We start from the raw sequence: 25,893 nt of genomic DNA, 5'->3' as shown, positions 1-25,893 counted from the left end.
TTAAAAATTCTCGAGTGAGGTATTTACTGATGTATTTTATGTCATAGAACAAAACGTTAAAATCTCTTTAACTTTATTTCAGGCTTTTAACTAAAAACCCATTCACTTCCAGACAAGGGAACCGGAAGTGCTAAAATGCTAACTCATTTCTGGGTTTTAGGACTCATTCCTGTAGCACTCTATGGACGGATGTTTGTAGTGTTCAGAGGAAGTGAGGAGAAGAAAGATGGCAGCCTTTAAATACGCAGAAGTGGTGGTTGTAGTTTCTCTGTGGAGAGCTGATACTGCTGCTGTTTGATGATGTCCAGGCAGTCTCTGAGAACCTGCAAACAGATTGAAAAACCAACGCTTAAATTTGAAAATGTGTCTTTATGTCTGCTCTGAGAGGTCCAGATAAGTGAGAGCTCTTAAATTCCCCGAAGCCCAGTAGCAGCTTAGACAAAATGACGTCATTTTACCTTCCTGGTGTCCTGAGGCAGAATGACTCCGTCGTCCCAGAGCCTGCCGGAGGAGAAGAAAGCTGAGCTCTCCTCCTCCAATCTCTTATTTAACTTGTCCTCCTGCTTCTTCTTCAAGTCCTCGTCCTGCTCACTGTCAGAGGGAAGCAGAGAGCCAGCGTGACCCGGAGCCGTCATCGACACTCTGGCGTTGGGCCACAGGAACAGGAAGCTAGGGTCAAAAGCCCGCCCACACTAGAGAAAACCAGGAAATCTAATTATTGTGGGGTTAAGCCTGAATCCTAAATCCTACATGAGTATACTGTACAATAGTAGGGATTGCATGTACAGTATATGTTCTCTGTTGCTTAGCTGTTTACAATGTAACAAACATATTCAGGCATATTTCTGTGGGAAAAAAAATAAATCTGACGTTTCTATCAATCAGGTAGAGCACAGAGTGATACTAAAACTGTGAAACAAACCAAAAAAATACCTTAAATATCTATAGTGTGACAGATACACTTGGTTAGACAGATAGTGCCCAGTATTATTGTCTGCCATAAACAAAACAAAAACTATTTTCTATTAAAAATCTTTTGCAATTAGTTGCGGTCATACAAAGAAATGTAAAAGGACACATTTTGTGTTCCCAAGGAGAATTACACTTAGTTTCTGCATCAATAATACCACCTCTAAATTCTAAAAGACCAAAGATGTTTTGTGGTTATCAGATAACTTCAGCTATGTTTACTGTGGCTTTGTCCGAAATCGCATACTATGCATGCACTACATACTCAATATGTGTACTATCGTTCAACATACTAGTATGTATCTTTTAGGATGCACTGAGCAATAATTTACGTTGTCATTTCCTGAGAGCCTCCTTGCCGATGGAGCAAGTAACCATGGTAACCTGTGCCAACCTCATGTGACCAAAGCGACAGTTTGTGAGAATCAAAGTATGAATTCATTTTAAATATATATAACGCCTAGCAAAGTGAAATCTTATACTTGCAGTTAAACTGAAGCGTTATTGATGTTACAGAGTTACATTGTGGGATATTTATGCCACCATAGTATACAGCGTTGCATACTGTAAGATTTCACCTGACATAGAATGCAATTTGCCTACTATTGGTTTCACACTAGGGTTTTGGACATACTAAAATATCTCACATAGTACTGTTTTAACGTACTAAATAGCATGTTAGTATGGTATTTCGGACGCAACCTGTGTCTCTCACCATGGCGTAGCTGTCAGCACCATGGCAACCCCCAATCACCACGGTGATTTTTGGGACAGTGGCACACGCTACTGCTGACATCATTGAACCCTGAGCCTTCAGACGGTTACTGTCCATCTCTGCCTAAAAGAGAGACAAACAGACACACAGAGAAAATACAGATATGAAACAAAAACATGCTTTTATTAAAAAGTCACTTTGGTTTACACTGACCAAAATAAATGTTCTACTTTCTGCCTTTTATTTACATAATTCATAATTTTCTTCTCTTCAGGAGGTGCAGCTATTCTCTCTTTGATGTCCCAAAATATCTGTACAAAATTGACTTAATAATAATAACTTAATGAAATATGAAGCCAAGAAAAGACAGAAGAATATGGTCAACTTTTTCAGTTGTACTTTTGAATTTCAACAAGAATGTGTGTGTTTCACTGGGAGGGAATACCTGAGTTGTGGAGAGTGTTTGAGCTGCTGCGGGTGTTGTGTTCTGGAGGAAGATGAGGGGGATGTCTCTCTGGTCGCACAGCTGGACAAAATGGCTTCCTTTCAGTGCAGCCTGGTACAACAGCTCTCCGTTGTTGGCTACTATTCCCACCAGATGGCTAACACAGTACATACACAGATGTGAAAAAGAAAATTCTTGCATATAGGGATGCACCGATACCGATACCAGTATCGGGTATCGGGTCCGATACTGTGCTCATGTACTCGTACTCGTACTCGTACTCGCAGAACGGCTCCGATACAACGGCACCGATACCACTTTACGGCAGCGTGACGTTAACCTCTCGTCACCATCTTTCGGGTCCAATCGCACGCGCACACACGCCGGCCCTCACTTTCATTGCGCCACAGGGTTTTGCTTGCACCCTCTGACTCGCGCGTGCGTTAGACTCCTTGGTCCGTGTTTCAAGTTGGGTCGGGTGGGTTGCCGACATCGCCGCAGACCCCTGGCGCCTTTTACGTAAGCCGAGCCCCGCCCTGGGGGCACGACGCGGTTGGGACAGATTCAACTTTTTCCCATGGTCTAGTGTTAAAAAAGATAACAAAAATCACAATAAGTCGTAATCGCAATACATATCGAATCGGCACCCAAGTATCGTGATAGTACTGAATCGGGAGATAGGTGAATCGTCCCAGCCCTAATTTGTAATGACAATTTGCATGTTATATATATTCCTTTACAATAATCAAACATTTTAATGATTAAATTGTCAAATTATGATGCTATAATAACTATTATTTTAAGATACTTGAAGACTTTGCATTTGTTGGCTGAAAATGTATTCTTGCCCTCATTATCTAAATCTGTGTGTGTGTTTGTATCTTTTACCCATGTATCTTTGCAAAGCCGGTGATGAGTGTGGTTCCATAGCGAGCTTTGAACTCCTGGAAGCGGCTCGCGTCTGTCAGCCGACTGACTACCTGGACAGACAGACAGAAACAACCAACAGCTTGTTATTAATTCAGTGAGACAGTAATCTGATAACCTAAAAAAAAATAAAAATATTTCTGTTCTGTTTTGTCATTGGGTGTTTTTTGCACTGCACTTCCCAGAGAACATGTCATTGAACCACTGTGGCAAACTGTACTGTGCTTGGGTTTAAATCTGCAATGATTGAGTTTGCCTGTAGATGGCTCTTTTGCCAGACTGTTTTGTCAGAAGGACTGTTTTTACTCCCCATGCTAACTACACTAACATTTCATATTTTTGCACACTGTACCATCTTAACATCCAGACTGTAGTTATAACTTTTAGGAGCGAGCCCCAGAAGCTCCTCTGAACTATACAGCGGCTCCTCCTCAGCTTTCTTCTTCCTCATCATCTCCTCATCCTCCTCCTCTCCCTCGGGCAGTTGGAAGTTGAGGGTGGATACGATGTTTCTGGTGAAATAGTACGCCTCCTTTTCGTCCCTGGCAAAATGGTCCACACAGCCACTGACTCTGAAACCAGACAATGAATTGACAGACTTGATGATGTGAACTTGTTAACTTATTCTTACTATTATTTCTGTAATAACTGCATATTTGGTTTGATTGATGGACCTACTCAGCGTGAACCGTGGCTCCTCCCAGGTCTTCTGGTGTGACTTCCTCTCCCGTGGCGGCCTTGACAAGTGGGGGTCCGGCCAGGAATAAAGTCCCTATCCGGTGCACCATCACTGACTCTTCTGCCATGGTGGGGAGGTAAGCTCCACCCGCCGTGCATGACCCGCACACCACCGACACCTTTAGGATTATTCATTGTTTTTATATTGAAATAGCAATTTAAGAGAGAGTGCAACTTTAAAACTGCAGGAGCTGTGCTTTTATCAAATGTAGATTTATCTCTTTTCTTGTCAGGACTTCAGCTTTTAAGACAGATACTTAATTTTGAAAAACATTCTTGTAGTTCATAAAGTCTTTTTGATAGGTGTGTTAAAAAAAACTTGATTGAGAAGGAATCAAAGAATCCTTCACACTGTCATGTGTCTTTATCAATGACAGGCTGGTTCTCAGATCACCAGGTAGGGGTTTTAGTCAGTTTTACTTGATAGAAGCCTAAGGCCCGAAACTACAACTGCGTTTTCTACCTTCTAAAGCCTAGAGATCAATTAAACACTAAGGTTGCCCCCGAAATTCCATACTAATATGCTATTTCGTACGCCAAAACAGGATGTGAGATTTTTTAGTATGTCCGAATCCTTAGTATGAAACCAATTTTAAACTTCAAAATAGAGGGAACCTTAAAGGGACTGTTTGTAACTTTTTAAGCGTATAAATGTAGCGGGTCGACACACATGCACGTTCGCATATGCGCGCTCGCGTGTGGCCGGAGCCTCGTCTCCGCTGCCTGCTCTCCTTCACTCAGACAGCGCGCGCGTCCTCCACCTCTAGACGTGAACGCGCGCTCACTACACACCGCAGAAGAGTTAGTTTAGCTCTGAGAATATCTAGTGAATGCACAGTGGACGTTTGTGCAGAAATAACTGCTGCAGCTCCTCCAGACCAACAGAGCTTTCCCGTGTCTTGTGAAGTGACGGAGCTCTTCAGAGAGTTACGTTACCCTCTCGGTACCGACCGGGTGCCGGTGTCTCCTCTGCTCTCTCCGGCTGCGGGCGGAGAGAGCAGGGAGACACGCTGCAGAGCCCCGCTGCTTCAGCCTGCACTTAAGCAGGAAAAGCCAACACTAGGATCAGCATTGATTCATGGAGAGACCTTCGTCTGGTCAGCTTACATTACTGCCAAGCAGCTGAAATATAGAGTGATATTGTGCTTTTAGCTGACGTGTGTCGCCTCACTGTTTTGAGTGATGCTCGTTCAGGTATATTTAGAGCGAGCAAGCGCGAGCTCGACGCTGACTTTCGTTGATTTCACGGCCACAGGTGTCGCTGTTAACAAGCATTTCTGAAAGTTACAAATAGTCCCTTTAAAACAGACTACCCAAGAACAAATGCACTGGGAAACAGTATTATACAGTTCCTGAATATAATGTATATATTGTTACCATATTTTAACTGTTTTGTCTGCTTTGTTTTGCATAGCCCCAGGAATAGTAACATGTCAGATGTGACATCTGTTTGATATTTATTACAACAAATAGGCCCTTTTCACAGCAGCCACTTTGACATGTCATAACAGGGTGAACACAGGTGTAATTTATCGAATTAGTTAGGGTCCTGTTCTATTTAGTGCGTCAGCCATTTCAGTGAGCCAGCATGCACAATACCAGGGACTTGACCCATCTAAATGGAAAATTAATGTTATCTATTTCACCTGTGTTTACCCTGCAGAGACATGTCAAAATGTTGTTTAGTTGTTCTGTTAAGGCCAGCATGTACAACTTTATATGTCTTTACCTGTGGGATCTTCATGGCAGACATGATGGCTTCGTTATAGAACAACCTTCCTCCCTGGTTCTTATCAGGAAAGATCTCTGACTTGATAATCATAAACACACACAGAGAGAATTAGAGATAAGCAGTAAATATAATTCAGACTACATTCAGATCTCTTAGAAAGACACTCTTCCGATGCTAAGCACTTATTATGGCAGAGGTGTGTGTTGTTGTTTACCTGCAGTGGTAAGAAAGCTCCTCCAGAGTCGACCAGGTAAACACAAGGCAGGCGATTCTGAATTGCTACTTCCTGTGCTCGTAGCGTCTTCTTCACCGTGATTGGATACGATGTGCCGCCTTTCACTGTGGCATCTTGGGCAATGAACACACACCACAGGCCATTGATCCTGCCAATACCTGGATGGATACACACACACACGGTATAAGTCAGTGGCGTGCATGTCCATCACAAAGCATCGTCATAAAGTGGGAAACAAATTGCTCACTGTCTGAAATAATAGAGGTCAGAAGAGTAAACCAGATGCACTTAGCTGTAGTCAAACTAGTCAGATTATTCAATCTATAGTTTAAAGATACAGGTTTGCAGCTAGTGGTTTCTGACCAGTCATGCAGCCGGCTGAAGGGACATCCCCGTACGGCAGACCCAGACCAGCGAATGGTGACAGCTCCAGGAAGTCCTCATCATCCAGCAATAAGCGCAGCCGATCCCTGACCAGCAACTTCCTGTTTCTCTGAGTGTGTCTGGCGATGGCGTTTTCCCCTCCACCTTTCCTTACCTTTTCACTAAACTCTATGTACCTTACAGAAAGATAGAGAGCTAATGAATGGCATGCATTTACACATTTATTTCAATAAATAAAAGCAGTGGAGGAAATCAACTAGATCTGACGAGTGCAGGACTTACTTGTTGTGGCAGGCGTCGCTGTTTCGGAGGTTAGCTTCATACACACGTTGGTGTTCGGGCTGGAGGGGCTGCTCCAGCACCGGGAAGGCACTGCGCAGAGCTTTCTTCTTCCTGGCTGCAGAGCTCATGCTGCGGACTGAACATTGCCAACACTGCTCAGCCAGCCTGTAACACAAGATTCATAAATAAACAGTGGTATCACTAATAGGAATGTTAATCAGAGATACTGTCGGATGAAGTATGTTTATGGTTAGTTTACAACGTGATAAAAAAGATGTGACAATTACAGAAGAACGTGTGAAAATCTATAGAATATGTAAAAGTAATGCAAGTTATTGTCAGTATGTTGTTACGTTGCAATCGGCTTTCCTTATACTGTAAATTGATGAGAACATAAATAGCAAAAATACCCAACATGTCTCCAGTATATCAGTGCTCCATGCGAACACTTTAGTATGCACTGCATTACCTGATAGTACATGTATGACAAAAGCATTGTCCAACAAGTAAGACTTTGTAGAAATGAAAAAATTCAGATTTTCTTTATTATATTACCTTTTGAGTCACAAAATGTAGGTTTTCGTCCACCTTAAAATTATTTTTAATTGTGTAACAGGGTTGAACAATTAGTCGATTTTACTGTAAATTAAAACCACAAGAGCAGCTTTTAACTTTAATTTAGCAGTGTGTTAACAAGCTGTAGTAAGTAAGAGTTAAAGCTTCAAAGATTTCACAGCTTATAATGACAATTGTCACCAGCAGATTTACTCAGCTATAATGTATTTAACATTAATTCTGTGAGTTGGAGAAACAGACTTAACATCAGTTTAATTAATTATTATTACAATGAATGGCCAACTCTTATATTATTGAGTAGTTTCAAGTATACCAATAATGTAATATCTTAATAGATGTGGGCTAAAGTGGTCAATTTGACCTTAACAGCACTATCTTAAATGATTCTATTAAGGTAGAAACCAGATGAATTTGTGATTATGTTCGGTACAGTTATATAAGAAAATAGCCAATATTCAAATCACAATATTGGTCATAAAAATCACAATTTGATATTTTCCTCAAATTGTTCAAAACTACATATTATTTGTGTATCATATTTTGTTTCTATCCCTGACAACAAACCACTGCATATATGTTTCTGTAAGTATTTAGCCTATAGTCCAGGGAACCACAGGAGTCCTAGTGATGTAGTCACCTGTGATGTCTCTCCTCTGTCCTGTTTCTCAGCATCCACGATGGTGACTGGGTGTAAGGAGGCACAAAGGCAGGACACACTTTTCCTACGCCACACACACTCCTTTAAGGGACAGAGAGAGAGAGAGAGAGAGAGAGAGAGAGAGACAAAAAACTCAAACAAACAGGTGGGTCTTCAATCATTAAACAGGTACAGTACATCTAGGGCAGTCTCTAACATTTGGGGATCACTGTATTCTGTCATAGTCAACTAAAAAACAAAATGTCCTTTGAACCGTGATTTATTGATTTCATTTTTCAGTTAGCCTACTGCTAACCTGGGCAGCTGTCTGAGGCTGATGTGTTGCCAAGATACAGCATTTTAAGCATGCTAAAGTACTATGAAGCTAACTGTTGGATGTTCATTGATTAGCGAAATGTTACCTCCTATGGAGACTTAATGTTGTTCTTTCACTTTGTTTCTTCCTGGCTTGAATGTAACTAATGTTACAACTAGTTTATACTAAACTGAATCCTGTTCTTGTAATATACAGTAAATAAACTCGGAAAAAAAAGTTTGGAAACTTGTGTTTGGTGGATTATTTCTCTGCTGTTACAATGCTAATTGGCATTGTATTTTACATTGTTGGAAAGCCTGGTTATTGACCTTCACAATGATGTCCAACTTGTAAGGATCATGCATTTGTGGGATGAGCAGCACAGCTGATTATGTGGGGAGCGCCCAAGACAAATTTGCCAAAATGCTCCGCCAATGGTAAACAGTGCATTCTCCTGTTGGTGTTGACTCTTGTTTTGATTTGTTTGGTGGATTGGATGATTGAACTCTCTATCAGTAACAAGGAACAAACAATACATATTGGCTATTTTACACTTTATTCATTTAATACACCGTCAGGAGCCTCAGTAGTGGTGGAAGATCCATACGCAGCCACAACAGCCTGGCACCTCCTCCTCATGCTGGTCACCAACCTGGTCACACATTGCTGTGGGATGGCGTTCCATTCCTCAACCAGGATTCGTTACAGGTCAGCCAGCGTGGTTGTGTTGGTCACTCTAACACGTACAGCACGCCCAAGCTGATCCCACAAGTGTTGAATTGGGTTTAGGTGTGGACTCTTGGCAGGCCGTTCCACTCTCTCTACTCCCACATTGTGGAGGTAGTCTGTGATAACCCTGGCTCTGTGGGGGCGAGCGTTGTCATCTTGGAGGATGAAGTTAGGTCCCAGATTGTGGAGATATGGGATTGCTACTGGCTGCAGAATCTCATCCCGATATCTCACTGCATTGAGATGGCCTTCAATGATGACAAGCCTTGTTTTGCCAGTGACATCATTGAGGGAATCCACAACCACGCTGGCTGAATGGAATGAATCCTGGTTGAGGAATGGAACGCCATCCCACAGCAACGTGTGACCAGGTTGGTGACCAGCATGAGGAGGAGGTGTCAGGCTGTTGTGGCTGCGTATGGATCTTCCACAGCTACTGAGGCTCCTGACGCTGTATTAACCCTCCTGTTACCTTCAAATTACGAACATCTTTTATCCTTGGGGTCAATTTGACCCCAGCAATTTAAACCTCCAGAAAATGATTATAATTAAAATTGTTACCCAAATTTATGTGTCAGGTACTTGTATGTACTTGATGTTCATATATTGTCAATAGATCACCTTCACTGTCTGTTGCTGCTGGGACACGCAGCTGAGACGCGAGGGGCTTGCGTGTAAAATAGGCGAGCCTTCTATTCTATAAAATAGACGCGCGTCTGACGTGCGTCTGACGCGCCGTCACGCGAGCCTGAAGCGGGCAGTGTGTCCACGGCTTAACAAGTTGGACATCATTGTGAAGGTAAATAAACACTCTTTCCAACCACGTACAAAAAATGTAGGCTATAAGTTATGTATACATGGCGTCAATGACAGTGTACACACACATTTTGCACATATTTTGTCTATTTAAACACATGAATCTTAACATGCTTATATAAGTGAGTATAAATAGTTTTGTAGTAACATGTGGACAACCTTTGACACTAGATAAGTCGTTATAGCTAACTGTAAAAGAGATGTATGCCAAAGGTCGTGAAGACTCCTGAGTGCACTTCAACTGAAGAATAAACGAGCAACGTTAGATTTATGGATAGAAAAGATGTAAAGTCTCTTACCTTACAATGCAGCGGTACATGTCTGTCTGCGTCTGCTGTAATATAACTAGTTATTGTTACAGCTGTAGTGGCTGAAAAATAAACAAACCTGCTCTTACTCTTCTTCTTCTTCTTTGGTGTTTATTGGCGGTTGGCAAACCATCTTAGAGGTGCAATACCGCCACCATCTGGACCACTGGAGAGTGGAACAGGAGATTGTGCAGAAATAAAATAAAATAAAATAAAATAAAATAAAATAAAATAAAATAAAATAAAATAAAATAAATAATAATAATAATAATAATAATAATAATAATAATGAGGAAAACTCTAGATTCGTTTAACTAAATCAGTTTCTCTTAAATCCATCGCCATATTGCGCTTGACTGTCCATCTGTAAATATACATTAGTGTGGATCAGAATCAAAATCAGAAAAAAAAAAAGAAAGAGTACTGTAAAAGTCCAGAATCATACATTTTAAAATATATATATATATGAAAATATATTTTATATATATATATATATATATATATAGAAATGAATGATGAGGATGGAATGTGCAAAATAATAATAATGATAATGTAAAATGTAAATCTGATTTTATTGTCACACATTGCTTTGTACGGAGCTCAGCACACAGTGAAATTTAATGTTTGATGTTTGCTGCAATCTGCCATCACTCCAGGACCTGTACGCCTCCAGGACCCTGAGGTAGGCAGGAAAGATTGCGGCCGACCCCTGCCAACCTGAACACAAGCTTTTTGAGTCATTCCACTCTGGCAGGAGGCTGTGGTTCATCAGGACCACAGAAACTGTTTCTTCCTATCTGCAGTTGGCCTCACCAACAAGGCCCGGGACTGACTTGGACTCTTATCCCTCCCATAGACATACAAGTTGCATTAACGTCTTCACATCTCTCTCTATGTGTCACATTAACACACATCTTTTGGACTAATATCTCTGTGTATTGCACGCATTCTATTTATACTTCATACTGCACATCCCCTGTTCAATATTTTTGCACATCCTGCAGAAAATTATACAGCTCTTTCATTTTAAAAGTTATATTGTACATACTTTTCATAGTATTTTTACATATTTTTATTGTAATCTTTCTATTCTATATTTATGTTTCTTGACTCTTACAGTATTTTGATTGTATTTTTTTTATGTCCTCTTAATATTTTGATTGTATGCACCAAACACCAAGGCAAATTCCTTTTATATGTAAACCTACGTCTGATTGTATGACTACAGCTGTACTGACAAATCTCGACCACTAGAGGGAACTAGTCGTTCACCAATTAATGAGGAGGGTCTCTGTCATGGTTTCTGTCCAAAGTTAAGAATTTAAAACATTTACAATATAAAAACACAAACTGCCCACAACCCAGTGAAATAATGTGCAACAGACCAATATCTATGGCAGCAACACAACCAATAGAGTCTCTATCATTAACTGATGATCACTACTTAAAATGAAGCAGGTTTTCTCAAAATTAAATTCCTTTCCATCAATGTCAGTTTCAGCTATGGTGTTTTTTTGATGTGGGTCATTTGATTTAAATAAACACCAGATCAAGTGAATATAGTTGCATCAGAAGGCAATAGGAAACTTTCTGTATACATGCTACTGACCTAAACTGAGAGATTGATTATGAAGAAATAGACAATCAATCACAATCATAAAATAAAACAAATTTTGTGGCACTTCTCTGGATCATTTGCATTTATCTGATTACTGAATTAATCAATAAAACTTAATAATAAATAAAATTACAACATGTGATTGAATTTTTTTTAAATAATACTTTATTTCAAAAGTTCAATACAGTAGATTCATATACATGTTCAGATTTGTCATTACAATTCTGCAAATATATTTTACAGTGTAAAAAAAATATTTTAAAAAAATAAATTATACAACAACTAAAATGTAAGGAAAGGAAAAGATGATTCAAAAAAACAATCGGGGTCTGCAATTGGAATACATTTGAAATGTCTAATCAATTTAATAGTTTTAGTCAATTTAGATTTTTTGAGTTATAAATTATCAATCATAGTCAGATATGCTTTAAAATCAGTATCTTTATAAATATAAAAGGAGGGTATTCTTTCAAGTCATATCATTTTATGTATATAATACTGTATTTTGCAAAGATAATAATCAAATTAATTATGTAAATCTCATCTGCCGAAAAACTGGGATTGTTGACAGTGAGTAATATCTCAATCTTTGTTAGTATGATATCTTTTTTTCAAAATGTTTTGAGAGATTCTTCTGTAAATTAAAACAAAAAAGAAGTAGCATGAAAACAATCTATAAACACCTGTTCAATAGTTTCCTCTTCACAAAAACATGTTATTAATTGTCTGAACAGAATTGAGTTGCTCAATTTTTGTTAATAGGCTTTTTATCTTATAGTTCTTTAATTTTTTTAAAATCACATAATTATTTAAAGGTCCCATATTGTAAAAAGTGAGATTTTCATGTCTTTTATATCATAAAACAAGCTAAAATGATAAATAAATACTGTGAAAGTATCAAAACACTCAATCCATGGAGAAATACACACAGCCCGTATTCAGAAACTGTGCGTTTGAAACAAGCTGTTAGGATTTCTGTCCATTTGTGATGTCACAAATCTACAATATTTAGACCATTTCACAGTTTTAAACGTCAACATACTAAATGTGTCCCAGCTTATTTCCTGTTGCAGTGTATGTGAATGACATCAGCTGACACGATGTAAACATGGACCAAAACTGTTTCCTAGCATCGCAATTCCGTTGCCATTCCGTTGAAATGAGCTAAAACGGAGCGTTTCAGACAGGGCGTGAATACAGGTATATTCAGACAGACAGTATGAGAAAAATAATGTGTTTCTTGAACATTAAAGCATGTAAACATGCTCTAGCAGAATCCCAAAATACAAACATGAACCTGAAAATGAGCACGATATGGGACCTTTAAAGAAAGCCCATAGTTTTTGCTGTATTTTATTTATTTAACCTCCTGAGACCCAGCCTAATGACATGTGTCCTCTGTAGTGGACAATTTTTCCACATGCAACAGCCTTTTACTCTTTTGACTTACTTTATCAACCCCTGGTGTATTGTAAAGAGGACATCATGGGCTTTCCAGTGATATGGCATGTGTTTTTTTAATCAAGTTGAATGTATTCTTGGTTTAATATCACTCTACGGACATAATCTGTTCATTTTTGTAGTCTTTTCACACTGAAATGATCCTGTGGTCCACTACAGTGGAGATGCTGTAAATAAAAAATAAAGTTTAAAAAGCCTAAATTGTAAGATTTTTTTTTTAACCCTAAATAGGAAGGAAATCACACAAAAAAAGTAATTGGAAGACTCTTTTTTTACTCGGTTCCCAGGAGGTTATTACATGTAATTAATTGTCTGAACAGAATTTAATTGTTAATAGGCTTTTTATCTTATAGTTCTTAAATATTTTTGTTTCCAGGTAGTCTAAAATCACATCATTATTTAAAGAAAGCCCACAATTTTTACTGTATTTTATTTATTTCTTAATTTTGCCTGTACTGACCATTCACCATGGGGCCACTGTGGTCCAGGGCCCCTGTACTGGTACTGGTGTGGGCGGCCCTGCTGATCCAGGCGGATAGAGTGCAGGAGGAGGAGAAGAAGGAGGAGTGTGTGTTCAGTCAGTCAGTCAGGAGGACCGGAGGAGCGGAGTCCCAGCGGCAGTTTAGGAGAGTCTGAGCGGGGAAATCTACATCCAAATACGGGAGAACTCATGATGAGTTGGGGAACGGAGCTCTGGGTATGTTTAAAACTCTTTAAACTATATTTATGACTACCTGTTTGGGCTCGTTTTGTGTTGGCCTCCTGGTCAACAACACACCGACCGTTGGTGTTGGGAGTGGAAGAAAGGTGCCGTGTTACCTTTGTGTGGAGCGGCTAACGTTAGCTGGCCGGCTGAGCTGTGCTGTTAGCCGGCGAAGCTAACAAGCTAATCCGCGGTAGCACCTTAACGGCTGTGACAGCGGCGGAACAATAGGCACAGACTGCGGACACACGGGCACCACAACCCGGGGGCGGTGGAGGGAGGGAAAGAGGTCACGCTGCCTTCTCTGGTTACTTATCAACTCAAATAATATCTAACATGCTGAATTGGTGTTTTTGTTTTTACACTTGCAAGTTATGAAGTTGTATGTGAAGGTTTCTTCTGTGAGTGTCACACCCTGTTTCTGAAGAGAAGCCATCCCGGTAGCAGGGTGGAGAATCCGGGTAGAGACCACCGTCCTGCTCGGTGGTACTTTAAATGAACCATAACTTCACTGACTGATTGGCCTCTTTGTGGCCAGATATCCACATCTTTTGTCTTCCATGTGATGATAAAGGGGTTACATGAATCAGCCCCATATAGCTAATTCACCTCCCAACCTCTTGCAATACATCTTATAACTCTATACCAGTAAATACAAGTCAGTTATATTTTATATTTTATTTATTTAACCTTTATTTAACCAGGTTAGTCCCATTGAGATTAAGAACCTATTTTCCAAGGGAGACCTGGCCAAGATGGTCAGCAGCAAGAACACAAAGTTGCAGACACAAACAGAGACATTATTATTATGATGTGGTTTAATTCAAGATTCAAGATTCAAGCCCTTTATTGTCATTGTGTAGTACAACGAAATTAGATTTTGACAATCCCATAGGTGCTAATGAAAAGATAATACAATAAAAAAAGAGATAGAAGGGGTTACATGAATCAGCCCCATATAGCTAATTCACCTCCCAACCTCTTGCCCTATATCTTATAACTCTACCAGTAAATACAAGTCAGTTCATATTAGATTTCATTACTAATATCACTTAAATTTTGTAAGGTGTCCTGAAAGGCGCCACCAAATAAAATGTATTATTATTATTATTATTATTAAACAGGAGCTGCTCTTTGTCAAGTACAGTAGATTATGAGTGAGTGATGTCCCCCCTTGTCTCACATTGGATATTATGATGTAGTTTAATTCAAGATTCAAGCCCTTTATTGTGATTGTGTAGTACAACTAGCTAATGAAAAGATAATACAATAAAAAAGAGATAGAAGGGGTTACATGAATCAGCCCCATCTAGCTAATTCACCTCCCAACCTCTTGCCCTATATCTTATAACTCTACCAGTAAATACAAGTCAGTTCATATTAGATTTCATTACTAATATCACTTAAACTTTGTAAGGTGTCCTGAAAGGTGCCACCAAATAAAATGTATTATTATTATTATTATTATTATTATTAAACAGGAGCTGCTCTTTGTCAAGTACAGTAGATTATGAGTGAGTGATGTCTCACATTGGATATTATGATGTAGTTTAATTCAAGATTCAAGCCCTTTATTGTCATTGTGTAGTACAACTAGCTAATGAAAAGATAATACAATAAAAAAGAGATAGAAGGGGTTACATGAATCAGCCCCATATAGCTAATTCACCCTCCCAACATCTTGCCCTATATCCTATAACTCCACCAGTAAATACAAGTCAGATATATTAGATTTCATTACTAATATTACTTAAACAGGAGCTGCTCTTTGTCAAGTACAGTAGATTATGAGTGAGTGATGTCCCCCCCTTGGTCTCAAATTGGGATATTATGATGTGGTTTAATTCAAGATTCAAGATTCAAGCCCTTTATTGTCATTGTGTAGTACAACGAAATTAGATTTTGACAATCCCATAGGTGCTAATGAAAAGATAATACAATAAAAAAAGAGATAGAAGGGGTTACATGAATCAGCCCCATATAGCTAATTCACCTCCCAACCTCTTGCCCTATATCTTATAACTCTACCAGTAAATACAAGTCAGTTCATATTAGATTTCATTACTAATATCACTTAAACTTTGTAAGGTGTCCTGAAAGGCGCCACCAAATAAAATGTTTTATTATTATTATTATTATTATTAAACAGGAGCTGCTCTTTGTCAAGTACAGTAGATTATGAGTGAGTGATGTCTCACATTGGATATTATGATGTGGTTTAATTCAAGATTCAAGCCCTTTATTGTCATTGTGTAGTACAACGAAATTAGATTTTGACAATCCCATAGGTGCTAATGAAAAGATAATACAATAAAAAAAGAGATAGAAGGGGTTACATGAATCAGCCCCATATAGCTAATTCACCTCCCAACCTCTTGCCCTATATCTTATAACTCTACCAGTAAATACAAGTCAGTCCATATTAGATTTCATTACTAATATCACTTAAACTTTGTAAGGTGTCCTGAAAGGCGCCACCAAATAAAATGTATTATTATTATTATTATTATTAAACAGGAGCTGCTCTTTGTCAAGTACAGTAGATTATGAGTGAGTGATGTCCCCCCTTGTCTCACATTGGATATTATGATGTGGTTTAATTCAAGATTCAAGCCCTTTATTGTCATTGTGTAGTACAACTAGCTAATGAAAAGATAATACAATAAAAAAGAGATAGAAGGGGTTACATGAATCAGCCCCATATAGCTAATTCACCCTCCCAACATCTTGCCCTATATCCTATAACTCCACCAGTAAATACAAGTCAGATATATTAGATTTCATTACTAATATTACTTAAACAGGAGCTGCTCTTTGTAAAGTACAGTAGATTATGAGTGGGTGATGTCCCCCCCTTGGTCTCAAATTGGGATATTATGATGTGGTTTAATTCAAGATTCAAGATTCAAGCCCTTTATTGTCATTGTGTAGTACAACGAAATTAGATTTTGACAATCCCATAGGTGCTAATGAAAAGATAATACAATAAAAAAAGAGATAGAAGGGGTTACATGAATCAGCCCCATATAGCTAATTCACCCTCCCAACATCTTGCCCTATATCCTATAACTCCACCAGTAAATACAAGTCAGATATATTAGATTTCATTACTAATATTACTTAAACAGGAGCTGCTCTTTGTCAAGTACAGTAGATTATGAGTGGGTGATGTCCCCCCCTTGGTCTCAAATTGGGATATTATGATGTGGTTTAATTCAAGATTCAAGATTCAAGCCCTTTATTGTCATTGTGTAGTACAACGAAATTAGATTGTGACAATCCCATAGGTGCTAAAAAAGATAATACAATAAAAAAAGAGATAGTGCAATTTCTTCAATATTATATTTATTGTTTTTTTGTTCATTTTGAAACAACAGAACAAACATTCACAAACGTCCCCAATAATAACATTTTCAGTACAAAGAAACTTAATAAACCTAATATTAATATAAAATAAGCCAGTATAGATACAGGAAAAACATATTATATACAAAAATAGATAAATAAGTACAAATAATATAAACAAATAAAAGAAATAAAATTTAAAACAATAAAATAAAATCTATTTATTTATACATATATATATATACCGTATACATATATACATACATACACATATACGCACATACAGTATATACACATACAAAAACACATATACATATAATCAATTAAAAAAGAAATCAGTGCACAAATCAGTCATCATCCTATTCTTGTGGCTAATGGTTAATGGTTTCTTGAATTGATTGAATATTTGTTTGAATAAGAGTCATAGCTGACATACTGTATTTTTTTGGGGTGTTGGCCATCACATGCTTGTTGTAACCAGAGAGGCAACCAGCAGCATCCTCTCTGTCTGGTTGTACAGAAAGGAGGGGGGTACTTCACCCTCCCTGAGATGATACTCCTCCAGCTGACCTCAGTGGTTATTATCTACAGTTTAATATAAGCTATTTTTTTTGCTTGCTCAGCCCTCAAATGTAACATGACCATGCTGCTACAGACAAAGACACAACTGTTTGCTTGTCTGTGATTGAAAAGGGTTGTGAAATAATGTGCACGTCATGAACACAGATCTGATTTGTAAGGATTTTATTGTTTTTGGGCCTCCCTCCATCCATCCATGATATCCATTCAGTTTTTCTTCCTTTTTCCAAGTATGGGGAGGATATAATCAGCTGTGTCAGCTTGTGTTTCCAGATGGACAGATGTGGAGAGACTGGCTCCTGAACATGGGTGTAAGACTGGAAGGGAAATGTAAATACTTTTGAGCCTGTTTCTAAAGGTGTGAATGTGGTTTCGGCCAATTTCTTTATCAGAAAAAGATAAGATAACACGTTCCTGCTTCTAGATGTTTGCTACCATTTGATCCAGTTTCATGAACAACTTATGAGATGTAAGAATGTTCATACCAAGAAAACTTTTTAAACTGGTTCTCAGTAGGGCTGCAAGTTATGATTATTTTCATTATCAATGCATCGGTGTGTAATTTTTTTTTCCAGTATTCAATCATTTACATCGATACAATTTCCAAAAACTGTAAAAAAAATGGCTATCACATGTTGACAAACAAATCAATTGATTGTTTCAGCATGAGTCCTTGGTATTATTAAATATGTGCAGAAATCTATATATAAAAATCTGATCTTTGGGATCATCTCGTTGGGATTTATGACAGTATATCTATCTATATATTTATCTATCTATATGTGTATATACGTACATATACGTGCATATACGTATATATATGTATATACATGTACACACATATGTCAACCCGTCTTGTATTTGTAAAGATCAATATCGCATACAATTTCTAAAAGCTTTAGAACATAAGAAAAGAAACATTTGGAGACGAAATTCAAGATTATAAGAAAATTAACATATAGTTTTAACACTTACAAATACAAAAATAACACAGTTGAATTAAAATTCAACAGCAGGATTTTTAAATGCCCAAAACTAATGTAGAAAATCCACCATCAGATGTCCAAATGAAATAAATCCATAGAGTGACTTTAGTAAAAATAACTAAAATTCAAAGTGTTAATTTGCTCATGAAATATTTTTCAGTCCATCTCTGCATCGTCTTTTTTTGTCAGTGCTCTTGCAAAGTAAAGCACACTATGAGCTGCTGAGTGGGGACGCTTGTTGACGGTCCGTCATAATCCCCTCAATCCACTGATGGGATTAATGTGTTGGCTGCCTGATGTCAGATTACACATGATTGGCTGCGTAATGTCAGATTACGGATTATTGTCCGTACGATGGGATGTAGAACTGTTGATTGGCTGCTGTGTTTTACAGATGACTGACTATTAATGTCAGACATTATACATTATTGTCTGTCTAATTTATAGGTAGTAGGTGGTTGGCTGTCTAATCTCAAATAAAACATGATTGTCCCAATAGCAGAGATTACAGTTGTCTGCCAAATCTTATTAATATGGCTACTGGGATAATTGATTGTCTCATGTATGATTATGATGGCTGCATTGAGTCAGCCATCATCAGTTTGAATGTCTTCAGATGGCATGTTTTATTGGACCAACAGTCCAACAAACTCAAAGATATTTCATTAACTGTCACATATAAGATAAAGAAAAGTAGCCAACCTCCACATCTGAGAAGCTAGAACCAGCTAATTTGTCAGTTTTGCTTGAGAAATTAATGAAACGATTACTCTGATCATCAAAATAGCTTTTGGTTGATTTTCTGACGAATCCAGTGATTTCCAACATTGCAGGCCAGTCCATTGATGCTTTTGCATCCTCAGTATTACATATTTCTACTGGTTGTTCACGATTTCAAACAAAAAGTAATGCTTTTCTGTGTTTTATTTATTTGAAGGTTAGAGGAGAGTCTGAAAAATAACATAATTTTGTATAGCATATATATGTATTTTTTTTATTTTTTCCTATCCTTTTGATCATCTTGTGAGCCCTCAGATTTTTCTTGTGACGGCATCACAAGGTGCGTCCCAACCCCTAGGCTGTAAACCAATGGACTAATCATTTGAGTTTTTTTTTTTTCAAACAGCATTATATGAATATAAAGCATTATATGAAGCTTGGTGCCTTTGCTTTTGCCCTGCATTTTGGCTCTAATCCAGGTCTTTGAGACATTACAAAGCGAGTGAGGAACATCCTATTACCACGCTGGCTTCCTGCCCTCCGAGACACACACATAAAGTAGGAAGTGTTGGTCTGAATTAAAGCTCTGTGTGCGTTGTGTGTGTGCGCTCAGTGCCAGGATGCTGCCACGCTGTGCTCTGGTCTGTCTGGTTGAGGTGAGCCGGAGGCCAGCAGAGCGGAGCAGCCAAGTCTGACTGAAGGACAAGAGGCTGACAGGCAGTCGTCTCCACTGGTCGGCTAAACTGAAAGACAAGGATAGGGTATAAAGGATGGAAAGACAGAGGACAGAGGACAGGCTTTAAACGGCTGGCTAGACTCTTGATTTTACTTTGAAGTCTGTCAGCTGTTAAATGGAGAGGGGACTTTAGACCAATTGTGGAAACTCAGATTCAGAGCAGTGAGCAGGTTTTTACCCTCCTGCAGATCAAGGGGGTCACAAGAGTTTGCTTTTCTTTCCTTCATGCGTTGTGTGGATTTTGAAAAGGCTTATTACTGAGTTCCCTCAGGTGTCCTGTGGGACGTGTTGTTGGAGAATGGGGTACCGGGGTTATGTGTGAATCATTTGATACTTGGAGCAAGAGGATTGTTTGTATTCTTGGCATCAGGTGGTCATCGGACTCAGACATGCATGCTCAATATCCCCACTCCTGTTTGTGATATTTATAGATCGTAGCTTACAGTATATCAAGGTCTTACTGGCCGTAGGGTAGCATCTCTGCTGCTCTCACACTGTGTTGTCTTGCTTTTTTTGATGAGTATTGGGCAATATATTGAATATTAAAGATACATTCGCACATGTGTTTTTGTTGGCAATGCAAAAGTAAACAACAACTTGAATATCAAAGTGTTCTTTATGTGTGTGTTCAATTGAGTTTCCTGAAGACTTGATCAGTTGTAGCGGTCAAACCATATGATTAATTGGTTAGTTGATCAACAGAAAACAAACTGACAACAATTAGAATAATTTATTACTAGTTTATGTAATTTATCAAGCAAAAACATCAAACATTCACTGGTTACAATGCCATCGGGCCATTGGTATGAGGTTAATAGTTTATATGATAAAATTGTAATACTTGACGTCCGTGTATCGATACAATATTTCCATGCAAAATATCGTGATACTATGCTGTATTGATTTTTTCCCCTCACTCCTAATAAAAATGGTAGTTTGCAACTCTCAGAGTATGAAAGGTTAGCTCAATGTGGCTCCTTGATCCACCATTTGTTGTATCTTGTGGATCAGCGGCAGTGGAAGCCCTGATGAGAGGATTCCTGTTGTTTAGTAGGGCAGTAGTCTAGTTCTTAGCAGGTCACAGCGGGCGTGAATGAAGTCATGTTGAAGCTGAGGGCACTGGCCTGGACACGACAAGCTGTTATATCCAGTCCAGCCAAGCTTTTCAACACATTGTGTGTACGCGGAGGCCGGGTGTGTTTTAGTAGGTGTGAGTGAGAGAACATGTTGTTTTCAGTTCTGAATGTGTGACAATGATTGTTGAAGCCCACATTACTTTGGGTATGTCCTGCATGTGGGAGGGTTGATGGATGTCTTTCTTAATTAAAATAAATGGGCAAACACACATCTCCGGGAGACAGGGAGGCAGATGAAGATGAGGACAGAGAGGGAGGAAGGAGGTGTGAGAGAAGAATGGAGGAGAAGGAAGCCCATGAAGAGGAACGGAGGGAGGAGGTTTTCAGGATAGGAGATAAGGGAAATATTTTCATAAGGTTGGGAGGAGGTGAATTGAGAGACAAGACATAATAGATTAGATGAAACATTAATGATGGAGAATTGGCTGCTGCAGCAGTAACAGGATACGTCAAGAATGAATGGGCTGTCAGGGAGAGTAGAGCAGAATTAGTTTATACTGTATAAACGGATCCTAATATTAACAATAGGTGCAAAATGGCAGCAGAAGCTACTGTACCAGCTTTACCTTTTTGTCATTTTTCTTTTTCTCCCTATACTGCAAATCTCATTTTGTTGAAGCAAGTGTGTCTATGTCCATTTAATTATATTTATTATTCTTCATCATATTTAATGAATATAATGAAACGCGTAATTGGCTAGTGATAATGATGGTTTTGACATCCCTCAGTTGATGTCACTCGCATCTCCATGGTCAAATCGGCCGACGCTACAACTGTAGCGCAAGTTAAGCGAAGTTAGCGGAAGTATATGCACGTGACTACGTCCGGTTTTCAAACTAAGGTGTTAACAAATGGAACTGTATACACAACATACATATATGGAAATAAGATTGATTTGATTATATTCACCAGAAGTATAAAACATAACATGTCCCTTATAAATTAAAAAGGAAATAATACTAATTTGTGAGGGAAATGTCTTCCCCATGGTCAAGTGTTAAAAATTAACAAAAGTCACAATAAATTGTAATATCGAATCGCAATACTTAAAAATCGCAATACATGTTTAATCGGCACCCAAGTATCGTGATAGTATCGAATCGAGAGATGGGTGTATCGTTCCAGCTCTACTAATCGGGATGCACCAATACCATTACCAGATCGGATATCGGGACGATACTGACTCAGATGGCTGGATTGGGTATTGTAACAATGGAGCCAATCTATTCAATTCAATTCTACGTTTATATACTATATACATTTTATACTACAATTTTACTTCCTGTTTAAGTTTTGACCAATTTGTTGCTGCATTAAAAAGGTTTACATTTCAATTGTAATTCCTGTTAATTTTGAAGATTTTTTATCAAGTTTCTGGTGTACGATTTATTATTTTAATAAGAAATAACAATTCAGTAAATGTATATCTATTTATTTGACAGGAAATCATGTTTAAGTCAAGCCTGATGTTGCCTTACACATAAAAGAATGATCCCAGTCATACAGGCATACAGTTTAATTAAACACTGGTATCGGATCGGTACTCTGTATCGGCCGATACCCAAAGCCCAGGTATCGCTATCGGTATCAGGACTGAAAAAGTTGGATTGGCTCATCATCATCAAACTTTCCATAATTGTGAAATCCTCCCTCATAATATTATAAATGTGAGTGTCACACTACGCCCATGTGGGCACGTACAGACTGTGCTTGATTGACAACTCCGTCACTCTCATGTTAGCTGTGTTGCAGCTGTTAGAGTGGAACAAATCACACATTTATCATTCTTATTAGTACATGCCTCAACATGAGCAGAGGTCTAAACAGAAAACTGAAAACACCCGTGGGAATGTGCACGCCATTTAGTAGTAGCAGAGCTTTTGATGAGCGCTAAATGACACTGTTACTCTCAATTAGTAATCAATCTATAATTTTGTTTTGGTATGTTATTGTAGCGCACCCTGTAATCCAGGTGTAACTTTTGAAATGTTTCTACCTAATGGTGAGGTGCATACATCCTCAATTTAATCAGAATTTGATGAATGATGGTGGCAATATCACGGATGACAAATGGACAAACAAAGGAAAGTAGTGACAAATGAGGCAATTAACTATCAAAAGGAAGAAATGAGTTATGGAATTACCAATCCATAGTCTTCTGAATCTAATTATTTCATTTTGTGGGACTAGTGCTAACACACACAGTCAAACACAGAGCTGCTGCCTTCTTCCTCTTTTTCCCAGAATCTGTCCCCACTGCTCCTCTGCTCTCCCTCCCTCTCTTCCTGCCTCTCATCCTCCCATCGCCCCTATCCTCCTCTGGATGCAGTCACAGCTGTATCCACCCAGCCAGCTGTTTGGCAGTCAAACTCTTCTTGGATTCAGACACCATCACACCTGTGTGCCTATCAGACCAATGCAGTGACCCTGGATAAACCTGTTTTGTGTTGGATCAACACATGTTATATGACCTGACTTTGTGACCCTCCTCCCAATCAGGGCTTTTTGTTGGTGTGATAGGGATTTTTTTGTGTCTTAAACTCTATAATTACTATATGGCCTCAGTTTTGTTCCTGCTCAGTTACTTGTCAATGTGTGTTATGAAGCTTCACAAAGCATCTGGTGGAAGCAGCGTTTCCTCTAGAGAAAGGGAGTGAATGAAGTCTTTCCTATTTTTAGTTATTTGACTTGTAGCACATATCATGTCTTTTTAACTTTTGATTCATTGTGTTTCCTCATACCAATCAATCATAAAGATAAATTATCATTGTTAACAATTTGTATCTATTGTTGCAGCATCAGTGTTTATTATAATTTCTTTCCAGGAAGTACAAACTGAATCACCAGAGACAGAAACAGTTCCAGACGTCTCAGATTCATGACTTGTCTAGATGCAGGGTTTTGGTCAGAGTTGCAGCTGCGTTCACTGTTTGCTGTCTTCTCGGAGTCGGTCTGTCTGTCAACTGTTTATTAGTCAGTTACTTTATTAGCCAGCGGATAGAAATGCAGGCTTTAGGACACGTGGAAAATTGGAAGATGTCTGGAATTTTTCTGGTGAATTTTCCCTAGATTTCCAACCCAGTCATTAAACTAAGCCTCTGCTGGATGGCTGTTTGCTGTCAATCTCAGGCCTGCTTGTTTAACATACCCACAGACAGTAGTATAGACTTTATACCAATGCCATTCTCTTTTGCTAGCCCTGTTTATTAACTGTGACGCCCAGTAGCTTGAAAGATATTGAAAATAATTTACATAGGAATTGGGTTTGGCGTTATCCAATTTATCAATTTCTGCAATACTGTTTATATGGTATATATCCCTTTGATATCTCTGGTCATATTAGGTCATTGTGGGTAATGTTCAAAGTCAATGAGCAGAACTATTGGATTTTTATCATTTTTTTCATCAATATGATAATGTACCTTAATTTCTCAAGTATTTAATTCACTGGATTAGTTTAATTTTGTTACGTCGACAAAGTCTCGGTAGATTTCCCAGAAATCACGATACACAGTATATCAATATACCGAAATGCATATCACCCACCCTGCATGTTCTTAGTTTGAATTAAATAAAAATTAATCCAGCCACATGGATTTCCATAGCTGATTAAGACTAATTTTGTAAAGGATTTAGCCATTTTTACCGAAAAAAATACTTAAAGGTCTTATTGAAAACATTTTTATCTATACAGATATTTTAAAATAATACATCCACGGAGCCTTTAGAAAGGTGCCAAATAAAAGTATGGCATTACCTGAAAAAAAAATATTTTGATTGTGAATTAATCATTTTACAAATTTTGGCGGGTACAAAATGAATGTTTTGTTTATCACAGTGGAGAATATCTGACATTTGGTTCCCACTTCTAACAAGGCTTGTGAGCCAATAGTAAAACGTGATGGTATCACGTGGTATCTTTAAGTCGTCAGTTAGTGTGGAAAAAAACGGATAAATGGCTGAGATTGATGGTAAGTGCCTGGCAATGACTTGTTGTGAAGTAAATGCAATGGACCGGGCGAGGGAGAATGCGACATCTAGTGACTGAATGTTATCAGCGTTATCAATAGCACCTTTAAATTTAAAAAATGGAGACTAGTTTAAGCCAATTAATACTCATAATTAATATCCCCCTATGCATCCAAAAGGTGTCTTACACCACATATCTGCTTACAGTATGGTGATAGGCTCTTACGCATTCATGCCATTTATTATGTATGACTTTACAGCTGAAACTATTATTATAATTAATTTATTAGTCCCTTGACAGAAAATACGGCAGCTATTTTTATAATCGTTGAATTCATTAAGACATTTATTAAAGCAAAAATGCAAAACTTTCTCGAATTTCAGCTTTACTTTTCTTTGTCTTACGTGATAGTAAATTGAATATCTTTGGGTTTTGGACTGTTTGTTGGAAACAAGCGATTTGATAACACCACCTTGGGGTTTAATAAACGGTGATGCATTTTTTTACATTCTATAGATCAGGTAGATTAATCTACAGTGAAAATAGTATATTATATAGATTATGACTTTCCATAGAATAGCTGTACATCAAGTCCCTACTGTAACATGCCCGTTAAATGATCATTTTGCTCACCGGGCTAATTTCTGTTGATTGTGGTAAACCTGCGACAACTTGTCGGGTGACAGAGAAGCGAGATGTCCTCCAGCTGATGTCCTTCGGTTGCTGCTGTGTACTAAACACACCAGCTGCCTGCCAAACCTGCTCGTCTCAGCTGCACTGATGCTATCTGCTCTGTGGATGGACACGATACCAAATTACTTAGTGACATC

General features: G+C 38.3%; 2 protein-coding genes across 4 annotated transcripts in view; one reads left to right on the top strand and one right to left on the bottom strand.

The window, feature by feature from the left end:
• Positions 1–61: 61 nt before the first annotated feature.
• si:ch211-198n5.11 (methylcrotonoyl-coenzyme A carboxylase 2) lies at positions 62–10,074 on the bottom strand. 2 transcript variants are annotated; one of them, XM_037769500.1, is made up of 13 exons: positions 9,801–10,074; positions 7,641–7,742; positions 6,428–6,592; positions 6,125–6,321; positions 5,741–5,919; positions 5,524–5,604; positions 3,735–3,913; positions 3,409–3,628; positions 3,018–3,109; positions 2,130–2,286; positions 1,685–1,807; positions 459–692; positions 62–323 (listed from the first exon to the last, which is right to left on the bottom strand). In XM_037769500.1, exons 1-13 carry the CDS (start codon positions 9,818–9,820, stop codon positions 237–239), a joined length of 1,836 nt encoding a protein of 611 aa, XP_037625428.1. In that variant the 5' UTR covers positions 9,821–10,074; the 3' UTR covers positions 62–236. The 2 variants fall into 2 exon arrangements, with proteins under 2 accessions (XP_037625428.1, XP_037625429.1); XM_037769501.1 differs by lacking the exon at positions 9,801–10,074 and adding an exon at positions 8,286–8,304.
• Positions 10,075–13,432: 3,358 nt separating this feature from the next.
• The window catches only part of fnbp1l (formin binding protein 1-like), a 51,671-nt gene continuing 39,210 nt past the window's right edge, over positions 13,433–25,893 (top strand). The window contains exon 1 of one of the 2 annotated variants that reach the window (XM_037769504.1): positions 13,433–13,585. In XM_037769504.1, coding sequence (XP_037625432.1) covers positions 13,559–13,585 — 27 coding nt within the window. In that variant the 5' untranslated portion in view covers positions 13,433–13,558. The remainder of the gene's footprint in view (positions 13,586–25,893) is intronic. The other variant, XM_037769502.1, reaches the window with a different exon arrangement.

This window comes from Sebastes umbrosus, chromosome 5 (genome assembly GCF_015220745.1).
Source record: "Sebastes umbrosus isolate fSebUmb1 chromosome 5, fSebUmb1.pri, whole genome shotgun sequence".
NCBI lineage: Eukaryota > Metazoa > Chordata > Actinopteri > Perciformes > Sebastidae > Sebastes > Sebastes umbrosus.
The sequence above is the reverse complement of the archived record's forward strand: the minus strand, read 5'-3'. Positions and strand labels throughout refer to the sequence as shown.

Bases quoted from the DNA above. Each gene is read 5' to 3' on its own strand.
- si:ch211-198n5.11 (XM_037769500.1), bottom strand. From the start codon at position 9,820: ATGTACCGCTGCATTGTAAG. The intron at 7,743-9,800 runs GTAAGAGACTTT...TGTCCCTTAAAG, and splicing joins ATGTACCGCTGCATTGTAAG to GAGTGTGTGTGGCGTAGGAA. The intron at 3,110-3,408 runs GTACAGTGTGCA...CTGTCTGTCCAG, and splicing joins ACAGTCTGGATGTTAAGATG to GTAGTCAGTCGGCTGACAGA.